General features: G+C 49.5%; 1 protein-coding gene across 3 annotated transcripts in view; it reads right to left on the bottom strand.

Annotated features, from left to right (window-relative positions):
- Positions 1-2,640: 2,640 nt before the first annotated feature.
- CASTOR2 (cytosolic arginine sensor for mTORC1 subunit 2) overlaps positions 2,641-19,560 on the bottom strand; it is a 160,093-nt gene continuing 143,173 nt past the window's right edge. For all 3 annotated transcript variants that reach the window (XM_065695024.1, XM_065695022.1, XM_065695023.1), the window contains 2 exons: positions 19,162-19,256; positions 2,641-13,562 (listed from right to left, as the gene is read on the bottom strand). In XM_065695024.1, the coding sequence (XP_065551096.1) occupies positions 13,497-13,562; positions 19,162-19,256 (161 nt within the window). In that variant the 3' untranslated portion in view covers positions 2,641-13,496. The remainder of the gene's footprint in view (positions 13,563-19,161; positions 19,257-19,560) is intronic.

Here is a 19,560-nt window from a genome sequence, read left to right on the forward strand (position 1 = left end):
AACACGAGCAGTCACAGTGATGTGACAGGAATCTCTTGTCTCAGCTGAGCCACCTCTAGCTGCAGGACTGAGCCCTGTGTAGGCAGGTCTCCGTGGACCCACGGGACACCACACGCTCGCGTTTAGCTGAAGTTCTGTATCAAATCTTGTGTAATTGCCAAAAGTCGGGGGGCAAACTCTTGATGAAACAAGTCTTGAAGAGCTTTGCATAAAATACAGGAAAGGTGAACTAAAGTGCACAGGGACACGTATCGGAGTTGTTATTAATGTTGCTGTGTGACTGGTGGTGTGTGGTGGGTTGGGGCGAACAAGCAGAAAGCTCCTGTTAAATTGTGGCACAGCTTCGCTGCTGTGAGCTCCATTAAGTTATCTTTAATTTATATCTTATTTCTCCATGCGACTCGGGCAACTTGAGCTGCTCAAACATGTCTTGTTGGCCTCCCGGGAGCAAGTGTGCCCTTTTAATGCGAGGAAGCTTATTAAAGCATTGAAAACAAATATGAAGAGTTAGGGGAAGAAAGGTGTTGCCAGCAACTCCTGTCGTGGATGTCGGTGTTTGGGAAGGGCTGCCCAGGCTGGCTGGATCGTGGGGGGAGCGCTGCAGGCTTTGAGCTGCTCTTGTTCACAACTGCTTCCTGCTGGGATGAGGATTCATGTCATGTCTTACCTGGTGGTGTTGCACTCTTGCTGTGCAATGAATTGCAAGTGCAGGGTGGTAATTAGATGCCAGCAAGGTTTTTAGCCCTAAATAGAAGTGTTGTGGGGCTTAATGCAGTGGGAGTGTTTGCACTTTCATTACCGTGGCTGTGGGCATTCTTGAATACGCTGTTTGAAGGAGCAAGGGTAGTGGCAGGGAGCTGATGGTCTGGCAAACGCCAGCACTGACCCTTGATGTCAGTCAAAGACAATATCATTGAAAGCTTGTGGGCCGAGATAAGGACAGGGAGATCACTCACCAGACGTGCCTTCAACCAAAGAAAGGCTCTGTGCTCGGCCCTAGCGGCATTCCTGCAGCAGCCCCTCTCCATGTGCTGCTCTCTATTTAGGGAATAACACCGACAAAGGTTTTATTTAAGAAAAAAAGGCTAAGGAAATAGAAAAATAAGGACAATGCCGTTCCCTCCCAGCACCTCCCGCAGCCATCCACACCCAGGAGGATGCAGGAGCCCTGCTGTGGTGCAGTGACCCCAGGTCATTGCAGCTATGCATGGAAGGCAACTTGGCATCATTTTGTCCTTCAAAGTACAGCAAATGAGCCAGCCCAAAATACACCTGCATCCCTAAATATACCTGCAGCAAGGGGGAAGGGGGGGTAACAACAGGCCAGGGACACGGCTCAAATTAGAACTAAACTAACATACTTGATTTCGCATTGATTAGCAAGAGTAATTCACCCTTCAGGCAGCACCGTGCTGCTGGCTTTGGCTTAAAATAACCCCAAAGTGCTTGAGGACAAGACACTTGCCTACAGCCACGTACAGCTCCAGGCACGGTGGTGGAGGAGCCATCTCCAGGGCTGCAGCAGGGAAGGGTGGGAGATTGGCGCCCAGATTCCGTGTCTGCAGCCTGCATGGGGCTGCTGGCAATTCCCTGCAGGAGAACTGGCCCCGACACAGCTCCCACAGCCCCTGCACAGCAAGGGGGTAAACCATGAGCAAGCCCATAAACAGAGCTTAGTTTAGGCACCTGCTGCATTATGTGCCTTTTGTCAACAGGATCCTTTGAAAAACAAATGACTCAGAGAAGCAATAAGGAGCCTGAAGCATTCAAACTGCTCCTGAAATAATGGTACTTTGTCATGACTCATCAGAATCTGGGTTTTGTAGCGTTTCTGGAAGGGGCTGTATCATCCCCCCCCCCCCCATTGCAACCCCAGCACCTCCTGCACAAGGGTATGCGTTTGGGCAGGTAAAGAATGTCCCAGTGCATGCAGTGTCTTTGGGGTTTAACAGCCTAAATCTTGCGTTTTTACCCTAGGACATCACTTGTTTTGCAGGTAGCTGCAGGCAGTGTGATCTTGTTGGCAGTTCAGGTGTTGGTTTGTGTTTGTTTAATGGATTAAACCCTGGAAGCAATGCTCTGCACTAAAGCTGCATTCTGGATTAGCAGTCCCACACTGAATTCCTGCCTGAGCACTCTTACACTTGACCAGAAGAGTCAAAAGTAGGTTACACTACACTGAAGATACGTGACTATAGTTCATGTAAATGAGCTGCTTCCCTTTAAAAACCCATGTGAATTGCTCTAACTGTGTGTGTTGTGATAGGGGTGATGATCCATCTCATTTCTCTGCTTTTTCTGGCACAATTCAGCAGGTTCTTCAGCTCCTCCTTACTGAGAAGCTTATGGCCATGGCACTGCACAGCTTATTGAGGCCAGGCCAGTATCCCGGGATCCCGCGTATCCCACTGAGTTCTTATTTTAAGGGAACAGGATGGGGCAGGTTTGGAGGCTCCCAGAGAACACCTGCAGGATGAAGGTGATGGTGGGTACCATCGCCAGGGGTGAAACACACTCAGAGGCACGTCCAGGACACCAGAGAGCCTTGGCTGAGCTCCCTTAACAGGTGTATATAGGCAAAGGGCACTGCTGGGAGTGAGGCCCAGGGTGGTTGTAGGTTGAAAGAATAAGAGCTACATCTTATAGACAATGCCAAGCTCTGCTTTATTTTCATCAGTTTGATCAGTACAAAAGCAGACAGCGTATGTTTCACTTTTTATTCTTTTTCATTTTAATTAACACTTTACAAAGTACAAAATATACTGTCCTTTATTTTGGAACATTAGGATTTTTTCTTTCTTTTTCTGGTATTTTTTTTCATACAGTACATAAATCTCAGCTTTTCAGCGTAAGACCAGCAAAGAAAAGAAGCGTGTGCACTCGCTGGGAAAGCAAAGCATCCACTTCTCAGTGCCCAGAGCACGGTCCTCAGCTGCTTCCACCGCTCCCTCTGCTCCATGGTGGAACATTCCCCTCTCCCAGAGGCCAGCACAAAGGCCACCGATGGTGTCCCCTACATCCCACTGAGTGCAGCCTTCCCTCAGCCGCATCCCAGCGCAGGGGGTGCAGCACAGGCTGACCCCCCAGCCCCCCCAGCAGTTTTGCATTAGTCTGGTAATTAAAGGGAAAAATACACATTTTTGCTGCCCCCAGAGGAAAGGCTCCTGTGGGGTGTCTGAGAGGGGAGCAGGGAGGAGGCCGCAGGTCAGGGTGCCCAGGGCTGCTGCATCCACAGCCCGACCTCAGCCCATTTGGTTGGTGCCTGAGGCCAGAAGCGGGGCTTTACTTACACAGAAAATGAGACATAAAATAACTTCTTTTAAGAAGGCCCTATGGGTTTGTGCTTCCTCCCCGCACTGCCCAGCACGGCCCTTCCAAGGGGAGCAGAGGGGCAGACCCTGGTCTGAGCTGGGCAGACGCTGCACCAGGAGCCTCTCTGCCCTCTTGGCAGTGCTAGGGATGCTACGGCCATCCTGGGCATGTGAGGAAAAACTGGGCTCCTTCTTATGTCCGAAAGGGAGAAAGAGAAATGCTCAGTATCGTTCAAGCAGTTGGGACACTGATAAAGCAGCGATGCATCACGGCCATGGAAGGGCTGACAGCACCCACCCAGCTCCGTATGTGCCCAGCGTGGTGGAGTTCCAGTGTAAACCCACACTGTGACCCCACAGGGTGATTGTGTTTTGGCCCAGCAGAACCACAGTCTGTCCCTAAGCTCCCTCCAAATTAACCTCCCGGGTGCCTTGTGGTGCCCAAAAAGCAGGAGAGAGCCGGGGTGAGCCAGTGCTGTGCCATGGGGCCATAGCAGGACACATCTGCAAGCTGGGGCTGTGGATCCTGAACGTGTTTCCAGGGCACTGTGGCACCGAGGAGACCCCACATCCCAGCAGCGCCAGCACCCACTGGCATGGGTCAGTGTTCACCACACAGAGCTCATCCCCCCTAATTTCAGTGGAAACAAGGGGAGAGCGGGCTACCTGGGGAGTTAATGGAGAGGGAGGGACAGGCTCTTCCAGAGGCTGAATCAGAGCATCCAAATCTGGATCCTGCTGTGAGTCACTGCCTGGCAGCCTCCTTCTCCCCTGCCTGTCCCAGGAGCCGTGGCCATCTCACTGCAGGACGAGTGATCCCACCGGCATCCCTGCGGCTGCAGAGGCAGCACAGAGGAAGAGGAGGCAGAAAACACGGGTGCTACGGTGCCAAAACAACTTCGTGTCTTGTAAGCCCCAGATCCAAGCCTGCAGCTCACATGCAGGGGAGGGATGATGGGAGGAGCAACCCAGCCACAGGCGGTGGGGACAGGACCACACTGATGGGACACTGAGAGTGGCAAGAGGCAGGAAAGTGCCACCACCCCTGTATTACCAGGCCCCTCATCACTGACAGCCCTCAGATGTGGCTCTCACACCCTTATTATCAATGGCTATGGGATTAGCACGAGTATTTCTAGCAGCAGTTGCAGCGAGGTTTTCAGGTGAGAAGTGAAGGGCAGCCCCGGCTCCAGCACCACCAGGAACCCTGGAAAAGTTTCTTCCAGTGCCTCTGGGGAGCTGCAAAAGCCCCCCAGTCCCTGCCCCAGGGACCCTGATGTGCTCCTCTGTTCCCCCTGCGCTATCGGAGCCGTTCACAGATGCAGAGCAAATAAAATCCCCGAGGAAGGAAGCACTGAGCGCGGCTCGAGGTGGGAGAGGGGACCCCGGGGGGCAGGGCCTGGAGATGAGGGCAGAATTCACTGTTTAGTTCTATGACAAATCTAAAGCAAGGCTGAGGTCACCGAGCTGGGGCAGACAACGTCTGCTCCTAACGGCCAAAGGAAAACTGGGTGCTCCTAGTGCAGAGCCATCCTTCTTTACCCTGAACGTCCCAACCCAGCACAGTCCTGCCCGCGCCAGCGCAGGGCCAGCCCCTGCTGAACAGCACCGACACAAACTCCCCCTGAGAGACAAGGGGAGGCTCAAACCCAGTCACCACGTCAAGAACAGGTCCAGGGTCCGGTAACTGCAGCGTCCTTAAAGGGAATAAAATTCACAGGGCTGGCCTGGACATTATTTTACAAGAAACAACTACAACAAAAGGCTGGGGGGGGCGGGAGGGGGGAAGTTCTCTTTGCCCTACAACACACCCCCCTCGCCCCTTCCTTCAGCTTCCAACATGGCAAATGCTCTTTTTGTTCTTCCCACTGACCACAAACCCAACAGGAGACCACTGGTGTCCTTCAGCAGAAGGGAAGTTCCCTTTCAGCTGATGGGAACAATTCTGCAAACAGGGTTCAACTCCTCTTCCAGTGGCTGAAGCAGCACTAATGCTCACAGCCACCCGGCAAGCGGGGTGCTTCCAGTGGCATTCCTGCAAGGGCCAGGGAATTGGGTACCTGGAAAACCATGGGATTCAAGTTACACAAAGAGCTGCTGGGAATCCTTTGGGAAAAAGCAAACACTTATTACTGCAACTGCAGGAAGCTGGTTTCAAACCCCCAAGATGCTGAGATAGCAGCAGGAAGCTGGGCAGTGCAGGGGGACCCCGAAACACAGCCAGCCCCTGATGGCACCTGTCCAGATGTGCAAGAGACACAGCCTCTGCCACAGCTACACGGGGAGTAAAAACCAACCAGGCCCCTAAATGAAGGACGAAAGGAGCCCTGGGTTTTGGCATCATCTTCTAGGGTTGGGAGGACACCAGTAAAACCACAGGGTCTGCCTATAGAGGGACACTCGGCAGCACATCAGCTCTCCTACGGCACAGGCAGAGGACAGAGCTAGGGCGGAGGGGAGCAAAGTGCTCCTGATACTTCCCAGTTTGAGTGCTCCCAGATTCCTGCTGGGCAGCTCTGTCCATCGAACCCCCTCACGCGTCACCTACAGAATCCTGCAGGAAGCTAAAAAAGGGTGAAAACAAGAACCCCAAGGAAGCCCAGGGAATTCAGTGGCTGGTTTGCAACCACAGCACCACTTGCACCCAGCCGGGGAGCCAGGGCAGGAGCTGTGGAAGTTCTGGGCTTTCATTGGGATGAATTGAGTGGGGTTCGTGCTGCTCCCCCATGGTTGGGTTCTCACCAAACCCAGGGCAGGCAGCGGCACGGGCAATCTCTACAAGGGAGTTACAGAGCAGAGAGAAGCTATTGCATGTAATCTGCAATTACAAGGTCACATTCAGTCCTAGGTATACAAATTATCTTCCCAACCTTAAGGAGAAATGGCTGGTGCTGTCTAGAGAGACAAAGAAAGGGATATCTTGGCTATATGTGTTCCAAAGAGGTACGGAACCCTAAAATTCATACTCTAAAATTAGAATATACTTTGTTTTGATCCATACTTCATTTACTTCCCCTGCTTAAAGACCCTGCTTAAAACAGGGTCTGTGCATTGCTCCATCTCACCAGAGCTTCTGCAGGGGCTATGGCTGCTACAGCCAGGATTTGCTGCTCAGCCTCCAGTGCACATCCTGTGCTGTAAAGCCCAGTTCTTCCCCTTGCCCCATGCTAACCAGAGCTGGTACTGCATCTGAGCTGTGCTTCACTAAGATTAAATAACGCAGGAGGCGAGGGATGGGGAACAGGAGACTGAAGACAGCAGCATTAACTCAAGATTCACAGTCAAGTGTTTCCCTCACAGTGTCCTGGGAAGGTGCTGAACCCTCACTGGGAATGTGCACAGAGTGTTCCTGTACCAGCTCAGTGCTGCCAGGACGCCCGAGGGATAATGCTGGCCCCTGCCACATAGAGCACACGCAGGGTACAGACAGACAGATGTGCTCATGGGGGGAAGGTATCTGAATCTGGAGGCAGATCTGCACATCTCGGCCAATGTAAACACACCCAGCACACACTATGAAATGCAAACACTATTTGGCAAAGGATGACTGGATTTTACCCTCCAGCAGGTAATAAAAGTTTAATCCAATCCAACACTTGCAGGCAGGACTGGAACAGGTAAGTGAGATGCCTTAAGCTGCTTACTGGAGATGCCACAATAGTCATAGTAACAGAGAGGGAAGAAATCCTCGTCAGAAAATGATTTCTTGCCCATCAGCGAATGCTGCTGTGACTCTGCTCAGGAGCCAGCAGCCAGGGCTCAGGGTGGGGCTGAACGAACCATTTCTCCCTTGTCATTAACAGAAAATGACAATTATGCAGTGCCAAGACAGAACATTTGCTCTCACTGAGCACTGACTGCAGCAACACAGGACACAGCACCCTCTACTCAAGTCATTGCCCTCTGAAGAAGAGAGTCGGAAAGCCCCGATGCTCTCCAACAGCAAGTGAAGGTACATGGAGCAGAAATCCCCTCATGTGACCAACCCCCCTGGCCTCAGTGCCAGACACCGCCTTTACCTCCAAACACCCAGGGATATCCAGAGTCTTTCCCCCAAAGGCAAGCATCAGAAGGCCTTCTGAATACTGGGGGCTTGGGAAGGCTGGTGCCACCCTTGCTGGGATGGTGCTACAGGGACAAAGGCATCCCCAAGGGGTCACTGGGCAGGGCGCGGAGGTCTGTTTGATTCAAAGAGGGAAAAGAATGGAAACGCTTTTGTGTTCGTAACAACAACGAGCAAACCCACATACATTTATATCTGCAAATTAAAAACCACACATCGCTGGGCACTGCAGCAATCCCTGCCTTTCCCCTGCCCTTTCCATGCCTGTGCACTAACAGGGCCTCTGCAAGAGCCCTCACTGCTGCATCACGGAGACGTGTGGGAAACTGCGCAGACAGACACAGGGATGTCCATGGAAACAGAGATTCCAGGGCCAACAGTGTGGCTGCTGTGGGTCAGCACACACCGAGGCCACGGCCTGTTCACCGTGACGGCTCCACCAGCTCACACCTCTGTAATGGGAGGAAATACAAGCATTGTACAGCAAAGGTAATTAAAAAACAGTTTTTTTCAGAGCCAAACTGATCAAACACATGCAATGTAGGCTCCAATGCCCCATACAGCTGTGCCAGTCACACTGTTGAACCCTCACTGGAGACAACAGGACCCTGTGCAGGGCAGCTGGTGGGGGAACGTGTTGGGAGCTCACGCCCAGAGATGGTCAATCCAGCCCCTGCAAATGCAGCCTCTGAGCAGAGCTGCTTTGTGCCTTGCCTCCCTCAGGTGTCTGCCTGCTGCTGAGAGCATCACAAGCATCAAGGTGCTCATGGAGCTGTGCTGGAGCCTGAGTAACCTCCTCTGCATTCCTTGCTTCCCTCCCAGCATCCGCAGGACAGAATCTTGTGCTTTAGAAAAATTAAACCTGATAAACTTCTGCTGGATGCTCTTCTTGGCTAAAGCAACCATGACCTTCCAGTAACACTCCCCTTCAAGCATCAGTTCTGAGAATCCCCACTCCAGCTCTGCATGGCACATCTGAAAAGAGTAAATCACTGCTCGGTGCCATGTGCAACCCCTCAAGCAGGGTCTGACACCAACAAGCATTTTGTTAGAGGCGAGGGTTGATTCATCTCTGACCGACAGCATTCCCTACCTGTGCCCTTGGGAACGGTAACACTGAGCTTGGAGTTAAAAATACATTCAGAGGCAGCAGCATGATATTTATGTTATGAATGCTCTTTATAAATGGCATTGCATTAAATAAGTCTTAATACTAATGTCACCCACTGCAGGTGCCACCATCTCTGTGCTCCAGGAAACCCAGATGCTTCCATGAACACCTCCCTGTGCAAGAGAGGTTGATACATGCCACTTGAAGCACAGCATTTAAAAACTCTATCACTGCAAACCCAACTGACTTCAATGTCTGAACAGAAACAGCAAACTGCACAATCCTCTGCCAGGATGCACTGATGGGGCGGACTGGAAATCAGCGACCTGGAAGTGCCACAAGGTCAGCTGCAAGGGAGCACCCTCATTGCATCTGGTGAAGGATAACTGAAGTATCAAATTAGGGGATGGTTTGGGTAAAAGCCTTTCCCCACCTGGACCACAACAGTGTTCCTGATCAGCAGGAAACTGATGATGCAATGCGAAGACCACACACTTCCCACAACCAGGTTGCAACAGCCTCTCCTGCTTTAAAAGATGCTCCAACATTTCCATCTATTTAAAAATAACCCATTTATGCTCCTCACAGGCCAATCAAGGCAAGTTTCCCAACCCACATAAGAGCTCTGCATTAGCCCTCTGGCCACCGAGCCACCAGCCAGCACATCTGCCAGGAAACCCCGCAGGAAGCCCTACAGCCTCCCATGGAGATGCTGGCAAAGGTCACCATGAACCACTCTGGAGGAAACCCGGAGACAAGCCCAGGCCACCCCGAAGTCCTTCACATGCAGGAGGCTCAGGAAGTGCCGGACCCAGCCCTGGCACTGGTTTAGTGCTGATGGGAACTGGAAGCTCCAGTACAAACCCCCAGCCAGGGTCTAGGCAGGCGCTTTGCAATGAACCATCACCACTTACAGACTGAAGCAATTTAGAGCAGCAACTAAAAGACTTATCTCAAGAACAACTTCTTTTCTATAGTCTGTGTGCTTGAGGCAACCAAACTGAAGAGGAACAGGGTGTTCCTGAAGCAGGCAGAGAACCCAGTGCTGTGGATCAAGCAGAGGAACCACAGCTTTGCTCTAGGTCAGCTTCTCTGCTGCTCTTTGCTAAAAACACGTAGAGAAATCCCGAGAGCGTAACTAAGTATTCATATTGCCTATATACTTGAATTAAAAATATATGGTGAATACATGTGTCTATACAGCACTTACTACATATATACACACACCGAGAGTGTGCCTGGAGTATACACACATGTACTCACCCAGTATATATTAACCTATATTGCTCAAGTATATATGCTCTGTACAGTATACAGCCATACGGACACAGAACACAGGTATTTATACATGTGTACAAGACACACTACGTATTTCTATGTAAACACTATACAATTATATGAACATATGCCCACACTTGCACAGTAGAAAGGAATTTGCAGCCAAAATCTAATTGGGGTGGGGGAAAAAAGACAAAACCCTACGTAGTAACACACACAAAGTGAGAAAGGATGAAGTTCCTAAGAAAACAAAGGCCTCAGAGAAGCAAGGAGGGCACAGGAGGGCTCACGTTCTCCTTCCCTGCCCACCCCTCCTTGCAGGGCTGGCAACGCTGGTTGCATTTCACTGTTTGGTGAGTTTTGTGCAACGAGAGGAACCGGGAGGGTTCAGGTGATCCCTGATGAGCAGCAGCCATGGCCAGGGATGCTCCCGCAGAGCCAAGCAGGATGCTCGAGGCAGGGGGGTTGCTGATGGGTAACTGGGGCCTTCAAAGCCCAGCCAAAGGGTGTCCCACTGAGACATGCTCCTTTCATCCACACAGTGTGAAACAGCACAATGCCAGGGATGCTCAGAGACGTTATTATCATAAGGCATTTAAAGAAAAAAGAAAAGATCCTTCTATTTTTCCCCACCCCAAAGGCCAGGAGGTGCTAGGAGAGCATGAGCTGTTGAGCAGCTTGAAAAGCCACTGCTGTGGTTCATGCAGCATGTGGTGGTGTACTATTATCATCACTATTGTTTTCAACAAAGCTCCTACGGACCCCTTTCTGCCTTATCCAGCCAAGATCTCACAAGCCACACCACTGCGGACATTTGCACCCATCCTGACTGCACACTTGATTGCCAGTCCCCAAGGCTCTGTTTCCAGGTTCATCCAATTCTGGCTAAATTCGGAGTTATCTCCCACCAGCAAAGTGACGTGGGGAAAACTAAAGGGAAAGCATCAAACTACCCCAAGTTGTCTGAAATAAGCTTCTGCGTTCTCAGGACAAAACAAGAGAGGAAATCGAAAGGTGAAGGTGAGCATGATGGCAGAGACAGAGAGTTCCTCAATGGCATTTTACATCTTGTGACATTTCCAGGCTGGGACATCAACCTGCATTACGGAGTTCTGATCCACCCCAAAGACTTCTGCAGATTTCACAACCATAAGCCTGACTCCCCTGGGATAAAAAGTGAAAAATTTAAACTAAAAATTCTGCCTCTGGAAGAGCCTGAGTGCAAGGTCCCAAAGAATATAAAAATTAAAAACTATTTTTTTCCCACTTTCTCTTAAGGCTCAGTAAAGTTTTTGCTTATTTCAAGTAATTCCTTATCGTACATATGATCTTTAGAAAGCAGCACTAGCACAAGCAGAGCAACGCACGGTGCCCTCCCTCTGATGTGGGAAGTGGTTAAATCATCATTTCCCAATGGTTGTAAAACCCAGAGCATGAAGAACATCCTGTCCTGGTGACACTGTCCATGCACACAAGGAAAGCTCAGGCTTAACTCAGCCAACCAGAAAGTTTGGCTGGCCACTCAGCAGCTGTACACCAGCCCATGTGCTGGTATCTCCTCTCCTGCACAGTCCCACGAACACCCCAACCTGCCACCCTGAGGAGGAACCCTTGCATCCTTATGGCATGTGGTGGGAGAGCAAAGCATCTTTCTGAGCAAACATCCAGAGACGCGTGGTGCCTCACCTGAAATAAACCTTTACTCCAGAAATCCGGAGCGAATATCATGGGGCAAGACCAAAAACCTATGTAAAGGAACAGCAAAACATACAATTCAGCACAGTATTAAACATGTGCCCAAGTAAGTGTTCCTCAGCAGGGATGCTCTAAATTGGGGCCTATGGAGGAAAGTCACCTATGCTTTTTCCTGTGGATGCTCAATTCCCTGCCGAGCTGCAGGGAACTGAGCATTCTACCAATGAAAAATCAGATCTGAAACTCAGTATCTGGGTTCAGCAGCACCAGAAACCACTGTTAAGCTCAGCCCTCCAGCACCATGAATGCACAACTAAACCCCAAGCTGTGAGCCAGTGTGTGAATCTGCATGTCCTACACACCAGTATAAACCTGTCTGCATGACCTACACACCAGTATAAACCACGCCTGTGGCATGGTCTCAGGTGCTTGCTTACCGCCTCCAGATCAATGCAAAACCCTAGCTCAAATCTGCAAGACACCGCCTCAGGAAAACCATGCTGGAGGCTGTCTCCTAGGCAAAGCTGGAAAGCTCTCATTAGAACTGCAAGACTTTCAATTTCTTCATGTCAAAAAAGAAATGGGAAGAATTCTAGAAACGCCAGATACACTTGGGCTCCTAATTGTGAAAGCAGAGACCTCTGCAGATGATTTCTCCTTTCCACCACCCCTCACTGTATGGTCACAGCATGATGCAGACCACTGGTACCTACAACTTGGGTGATGCTGCTCTCCCAGCAACAGTCCCTGCTGTCCTCCATGGTGTTGTTTGTGGCTGTGGGTGCCATTCAGAGGTGGGTGCCACCATGGGCCCAAGGCCTGGCTCCTGCTGGCCCACAGCTTTGGTGCAAGCCAGGAGCAAACACCCTCCTGCTGCCCCACTGTAAAGCCCACATCACCTTCCCCTGACAGGACCAGAGGGAAATGACTTGGATTTTACGCACTTTTAGCATCATTCTGTTTTCAAAGAAGAGAACCCCTGGGAGTGAAGACCCCATCCTGGTGATGAAGGAGCTGATGAAGAGGTGGTGATGGAGAGTCCCAGCAGGGCTTGGGCACCTTCCTGGCCCTGGTGAGGACAACCTGCTGCACCTCTTGGCTGAGGTGGCCCAGGATGTGTAAGAGATACCCCAGGGACCCCAGGCAATCCTTCATGTGCCCGTGTACAACGTGGATGGGAAAAAGCCTGAGGAGACAGGATGGAAGATGCCATCCTCGTCTTGCTGGCCCTGGGGGACAAGGGGATGGCTCTGATGTGAGGATGAGGGGACAGCAGCTGTCCTGGAGCAGAGGACACGGCAGGAGGACACTGGGGGAAATCTGAGCTAAAATGGCTACGTTTCAATACAGACAGAAGTCTCGGTGTCCCCACCTGAAGGTGGGTCAGAGCAATGTTCCCCCTGCCCAGGCTTTCCTGAAGCAGCCCGACTTTGACTGCAGGGAGACAGGGAAAAGGGGAAAATCCAAACAACTGGATACTTTCCCCTTTTCCAGCGCCAAACAGTTTTGTCAGGGGAAACAGAACCCAATTCCCATACCTATCTCAACACAGGCAATGAGGAACAGTCCTCAGGAAGTCTGATGCGAGGAGACAAGCCAGCACTATGCAACATCTTTTCTGTTTAATTCCATATGTCGTTGGGTTTAGGGTTCTCGGGGCTCTCTCTGAGTAAGGGCTTGTCCATCCCAGCTGAGGAGAGTACCCACGGGGGGAGATTGTGTCCCCAGGCAGCTCCTTCCACCCCGAGAACATGGGCAGGTTACACCTCACCCTGGAGACGACCATCAGGAAAGTGTCTCACCTCCCCTTCCTCCTGCCCCTCATCCATAAATTTAATAAAATAACAATAATAATAATTAAAACCAAGGCTTATTGGAGCTGTTTCTGCTCAACCTTCCACAGTCTCTTTTCATGTCACTCTCTGGAATCAGATTTTTCAAGAAATACTGTGAGAAAAAAAGAATAATAATAATAATTATAATAATAATAATAATTATAATAATAATAAAAAGCATCTGGAACCAGCTCAGAAGATTTCTAATGCTTTTCAGCTTGACTGACTTGGAGTGCATTGACCACACCGTTTATATTTTCTTCAGGTACCTGCAAGAAACCAGAAAGAAAAGTCATGCTCCAGCAAAAGCCAGGCAAGGATGACACAGAAAGGGGCAAGAGATGAGGCAGAAGAGTCCCAGGGAGCCAGGTATGTTGCTCTTGTACACCTGAACCCCACTGAGAAAGGACTCCACCTGCACGAGACACCCTCTGGTTCAAAAGCATTAACCCATGGTACCCCTAGGAGCAAACACTCTAAGTGCGATCTGGCTGGTTTGCTGTCTGCATGGTGGGTACTGGTGGGGAGGCAACTGTTTGGGGGTTTTCATTTCCTTCTCCTCTCTCCTCCTTTCCTTTCCTTTTGCTCATAAAGCATTTGTATGACAGGAGCTCCCTCATGCAAGGTGTCCATGCTGATGCCTAAGGGCTCCATGACGCTCTCTGAGGCATCCTACAGGTTTGGGACCCGTAAGTGTGGTGACAGTAGAACATGTCCATCAAAAGAAGAGAGCTGCCCACCTGCTTGTGGTGGGGGGTTCTATTTGGTGCGGTGTAGCACCTGAGCTCTTTTACCCAGTCTTATGATAGACTTAATCATAGAAGTCCATATACAAAATTATTAGTCTTTTCACACTTACTGCAAGAAAAAACTCTTTCAACACAAGATACAAAAGATGTCAGAGCAAGTGTCACTGGTATAAAGGAATCACAATCAAAGTTATATCAGACAGAAAAGAGGCATCTGACATTATATAAACCCAAAGATGGCAATCAGGGAACAGGCAGTGAACAGCTCTTGGAAAGTGGAAAGGGGGCTGAGGGAAAAATAAACAGCCTGTGAGCTGCCGCAAGAAGCCAAAATAATTCACGTTAAGATGAAGGAACCTCTGTGAGGTATCTGAGTCCTTGGCCAGGAGTACAATACCTGGATTCACTGGACACCCTCCAGGGCTCAGACAGTGGAAATACAACTGGACTGCGATTTTCTGCAAGGCTTTTAACAGAAATGGGGGGAAAACCCATGAGAAAATAACAAGAAAAATGCTCTTTTTTTCCAGTGGAAAGATGGAATAGGAGCAGGTAACTGATGATGTGTGAACACAAGTCAGCCGGGAAAGGAAGGAAATAATCTTAAAACCACCATACAGCAAATTCTTCTGCGTTAGGAAGAAAAACTCAGCAAACTTCCACCACAGCAGGGAAGAGACACTGAGACAGGACTCTCCACTGCCTCCCCTCCATTATTTTCCCAGTACACCGAACACTTCAATGAAGAAGCCATATGACTCTTTGACTCTCCAGAAGATAATAAGACACAGGAATCGCTTTTGCAAACCACATTTTCTTGGCCAGCCCCAGTGGATGATAAGTGGGTCTCCCTTGTGCTCCCCTTCAGTGCAGTGCAGAAGCAGGAGTAAGCAGAACTGGCCAGTTCTGGCCAACTGGCTTTGACCTGCATGGACCCATCTCCTCACTTTCACGCAATGGCCTGATCGATCATTCACTGCAAAATGCTTGACTCCCTTAATGCTAAGGAAATGGTACTGATCATACCACCAATATCTGGACTGGATTTTCTCCAGGACAGATGTGTGAACAGTTCTGATTGTTAGGACACATCCTAATTGGTCACCAGTGGAGAAGTCCTACCCTCTCTGCCCCTTAGAAAAGGTCCCTATCCCAGTGCAGCTGGTGCAAGATGTTCCCTTGTCAGCTAGAGGGTAGATCAAAGCATCTACCACAAAGTGAAAAGTAAAGCTCCGAACTAAGTCCCAGACATTACTTCAGCCTCGTTAGATGCAAAATGCTGGTGAAGAAGAGCAAGATACCTTTGAGCATGAGGCAGAGAGAAGAGCACCTGGAAAAGGGACTCTTCTCACTTGCTCTCTCTAGAGGGAGCTGGAAACCACAGCTCTCTCCACCCCGACCTGATGGCACAGAGAGGACACACCAGAGACCTGGAAGTTCCCATCCCACCACTGTCTTCCAAGGGTATTTCTTCTCAAGCATAGGCTGTGATTTCCAAGTCAAAATTCTACAGCTACAGCACTGCAGGAAGACCTGAGTATTAACATCCAGGTCAAATAAAGATTAAGAAACAAAACCCACCTTAAGATGCACAGGAAAACAAAACAAAAAAAAAAAAAAAAGGGCAAACAGAAGAAAAGCTTTTATAAAGTACTCTAAATTTTTGGTAATAAATACTGAACAATCTTAAAGAAAGGGAGGATGTAGAGAAAGGATTCAAGATACACTCAGACCTTGACAAATGTCACTAGGAGTCAAGGTGTTTTGGTGGCAAAGTTAGGGAAAACAAGACAAAATCTAGGTCAGGCTCTTGGCCAACAAACCTAATCTACAGCCAGCATGCACACAGCCTAGGAATCATGCCTGGAGCAAAGTCAAGCAAAGGAGGGCTTGAAATGTACCTTTCACATGGAGGAAAGATTTGACAGCTTGAACGGCACTGTCCAGATGAAAAGGCTTTCAAAACCATACAAAAATAAAACAGCAAGTAGCAAGGAAAATGCTAAAATACTGATTTGAGTAAGGAAGAGCTGCAGACCTCAGTGCATCACCCAAATAATACCCTGCCAGCTGCTGGGAGACAGGCATCTGCTGGGCTCAATGTAGCAGGATGAGCCACTTTTCAAAGGCGGAGCTGCCTGCAGAGTCATCACAATTGCAGGGCACAAGTTGTTAAGCGAAATATCTGTTTGAACCAACAGGGCTTAGCTCTCCAGATACTGCTTGACAACTGGAAGCGCTCTGCACCTTGTGCTCTGGGCAGGAAGCATGCACCTGGGGCCACAACAACAGGTAGGAATGCGAGGCAAAGCTAACAGTATTGATTTTAAAATGGTGTTTTATTAGCTTATCTTATCGGCACAGTTAATATTCGAGAAAAGATGACAAACATATATAACACTTCGACCTTTGCTATCTGGAATAATATTTACTTTTACTCTTTACACACATGACCTATAGTCTGCAAATGGTTCACACCAACTGTGAAAAACCAAAGTGATTAGCTGAATAAAACCCGCCTTGAACTCACTGAGGCTTCTACAGGTCAAAAGGAAGGCCTGAGCAGTGAATGCACAGCCATAAAAGGAGAAGCAAAATGCAATGAAGTGCAAATTTAGGAAAAAACCCTCAAAAGCACAAAGCAGCTCTGTGTTGCTGGCTTTGTTAGCACATGGACTACTGACTCCCTCCCTCAGGACTAAGGGAATGGGCTCCACGTCAAATGCCATCCTGTTTGTGGCTACAGACCTAGCATTTTTCCCTTTCCAGGGAACTGCCTCATTTTTGAGGGTGTCCTATACAGCCAAAGGAAGAGCAGAGATAGGCTTAGATGGTAAAATATCCACCAGGATAAAGGAGAAGAGAGCCCTGTATGAATGGCAAGACCCTCAGGCTGATGACTGTGCTGCAACTGCTTGTGGGCATTCAAAAGAACAAACACAGCAACATCCTTCTCTGCTTCAAAATCGCCTCCCCTTGAGGTGCTGACAATTATTGCTATTTATCAAAGGCCCACGAGGAGGATGAGGCAAGATCAGCTGAGCTCATCAGATGGGTCTCAAAACACAAAGGTTAGGGCCATGCAGGCCCTAACCTTTGTGAGATGAAGGCAGGGGTTTGCTATTGGGAGACTCTCCAGAAAGTCCCCCCACACAAAAGCACCCACCTGAGAGCCTGGAGCCTCTGACTACATATGCAGGAAAAGAAGAGGGCTTGTGTCAGCTATGCAAACTGGACATCTGTAAATCGATGGGTCCGGATGGAATGCACCCACGGGTGCTGAGGGAGCTGGCGGAGGTCATTGCTAGGCCACTCTCCATCATCTTTGGTAAGTCGTGGGAAATGGGCGAGGTGCCTGAGGATTGGCGGATGGCAAAGGTCACACCAATCTATAAGAAGGGCAAGAAGGAGGACCCGGGTAATTATAGACCGGTCAGCCTTACCTCCATCCCTGGAAAGATGATGGAACAACTTATTCTTGACTCCATCACTAGGCATATCAAGGATGAGGGGGTCATTAAGAACAGCCAACATGGTTTTATGAGGGGGAAGTCATGTATGACCAACCTTATAGCCTTCTATGAGGAAGTGACTAGGTGGAGGGATGATGGTAGAGCGGTAGATGTGGTTTTTCTCGATTTCAGTAAGGCATTTGATACTGTCTCCCACAGCATCCTCATAGATAAGCTGAGGAAGTGTGGGCTTGACGATCAAGTAGTGAGGTGGATCGAGAACTGGTTGAAAGGAAGAAGGCAGAGAGTTGTGGTCAATGGCGCAGAATCTAGCTGGAGGTCTGTGACTAGTGGAGTTCCTCAGGGGTCGGTGCTGGGACCGGTGCTGTTTAATATTTTCATCAATGACCTGGATGAGGGAACTGAGTGCACCCTCAGCAAGTTTGCTGATGACACAAAACTGGGAGGAGTGGCTGACACACCAGAGGACTGTGCTGCCATTCAGCGAGACCTGGACAGGCTGGAGAGTTGGGCGGGGAGAAACTTGATGAAATTTAACAAGGGCAAGTGTAGAGTCTTGCATCTGGGGAAGAACAACCCTATGTACCAGTACAGGTTGGGGGTTGACCTGCTGGAAAGTAGTGAAGGGGAAAGGGACCTGGGGGTCCTGGTGGATAGGAGGATGACCATGAGCCAGCAATGTGCTCTTGTGGCCAAGAAGGCAAATGGCATCTTAGGGTGCATTAGAAAGGGAGTGGTTAGTAGGTCAAGAGAGGTTCTCCTCCCCCTCTACTCAGCCTTGGTGAGGCCGCATCTGGAATATTGCGTCCAGTTCTGGGCCCCTCTGTTCAAGAAGGACAGGGAATTGCTTGAAGGAGTCCAGCGCAGAGCCACAAAGATGATTAAGGGAGTGGAACATCTCCCTTATGAGGAGAGGCTGAGGGAGCTGGGTCTCTTTAGCTTGCAAAAGAGGAGACTGAGGGGTGACCTCATCAATGTTTACAAATATGTGAAGGGTAGGTGTCAGGATGATGGAGCTAGGCTTTTTTCAGTGATATCCAGTGATAGGACAAGGGGCAATGGGTGTAAACTGGAACATAGGAAGTTCCACGTTAACATCAGGAAGAACTTCTTTACTGTAAGAGTGACAGAGCACTGGAACAGGCTGCCTAGGGGGGTTGTGGAGTCTCCTACACTGGAGATATTCAAGGCCCGCCTGGACAAGTTCCTGTGTGATGTACTGTAGGTTACCCTGCTCTTGCAGGGGGGTTGGACTAGATGATCTTTTTAGGTCCCTTCCAACCCTTGGGATTCTGTGATTCTGTGTCTGTTTATAATAAAAGATAGTGGTACAGTGGTAGAGAGTGCTCAGGGAGGTCAGGAGGTCTCCAGTGCTGTATGTCTTTAAGGACTGAGACCAGCCTTTTGCAAGAATGACACTATGACACTCCCTAGCATGGCTCTGCCTTGAGGTAGGGCTGGCCTTGGTTCAGAAGCCTCTGACCCAGGGCAGTGACAGCCAGGAGGCTGAGGAGAGGTGTTTGCTGAGCTATGTGAGGGCAAAGGCACTCCAATAAGCTCTCCAGACGGGAAATGATGTTCTCATCGTGAATTTTCTCACAGGGTAAAGATCTCCCCTATTCCAAAGAAGCTGTCTTGATACTCACCAATGCGTGATCAAACTTAAAAGTACTGATGTAGTAGGCTGGGATGTCAGCTGCGGCCAAAGGCTCAGAAATCTGAGCAACAATTCCACATTCATCTGTGGAGGAGATAAAAATCAATCACTGTGTAAATGGCACCTGAGTATCTCGCAGAACTCTTGGGTCTCACCAGCTCTACGCCTATATATGGAGGAGTTTGTCTTCACAAACGCCAGCCAGAAAGGATCTCTGATTTTATGTGCTGTTTCTCACAGAATCAGGCTCTTTGGGCCACCATGATACAATGCACATTTAATTTTATTGCCTTCTTTTTGTTACAGAGAAATGAAAGTCCCCCAGAGGCACAAACATTAGGACTGCAATGATTTTTCAAAGGTCCAAAGAAAGGTAATTAATAATCAT

This window comes from Lathamus discolor, chromosome 14 (assembly GCF_037157495.1).
Source record: "Lathamus discolor isolate bLatDis1 chromosome 14, bLatDis1.hap1, whole genome shotgun sequence".
NCBI classification, from domain to species: domain Eukaryota; kingdom Metazoa; phylum Chordata; class Aves; order Psittaciformes; family Psittacidae; genus Lathamus; species Lathamus discolor.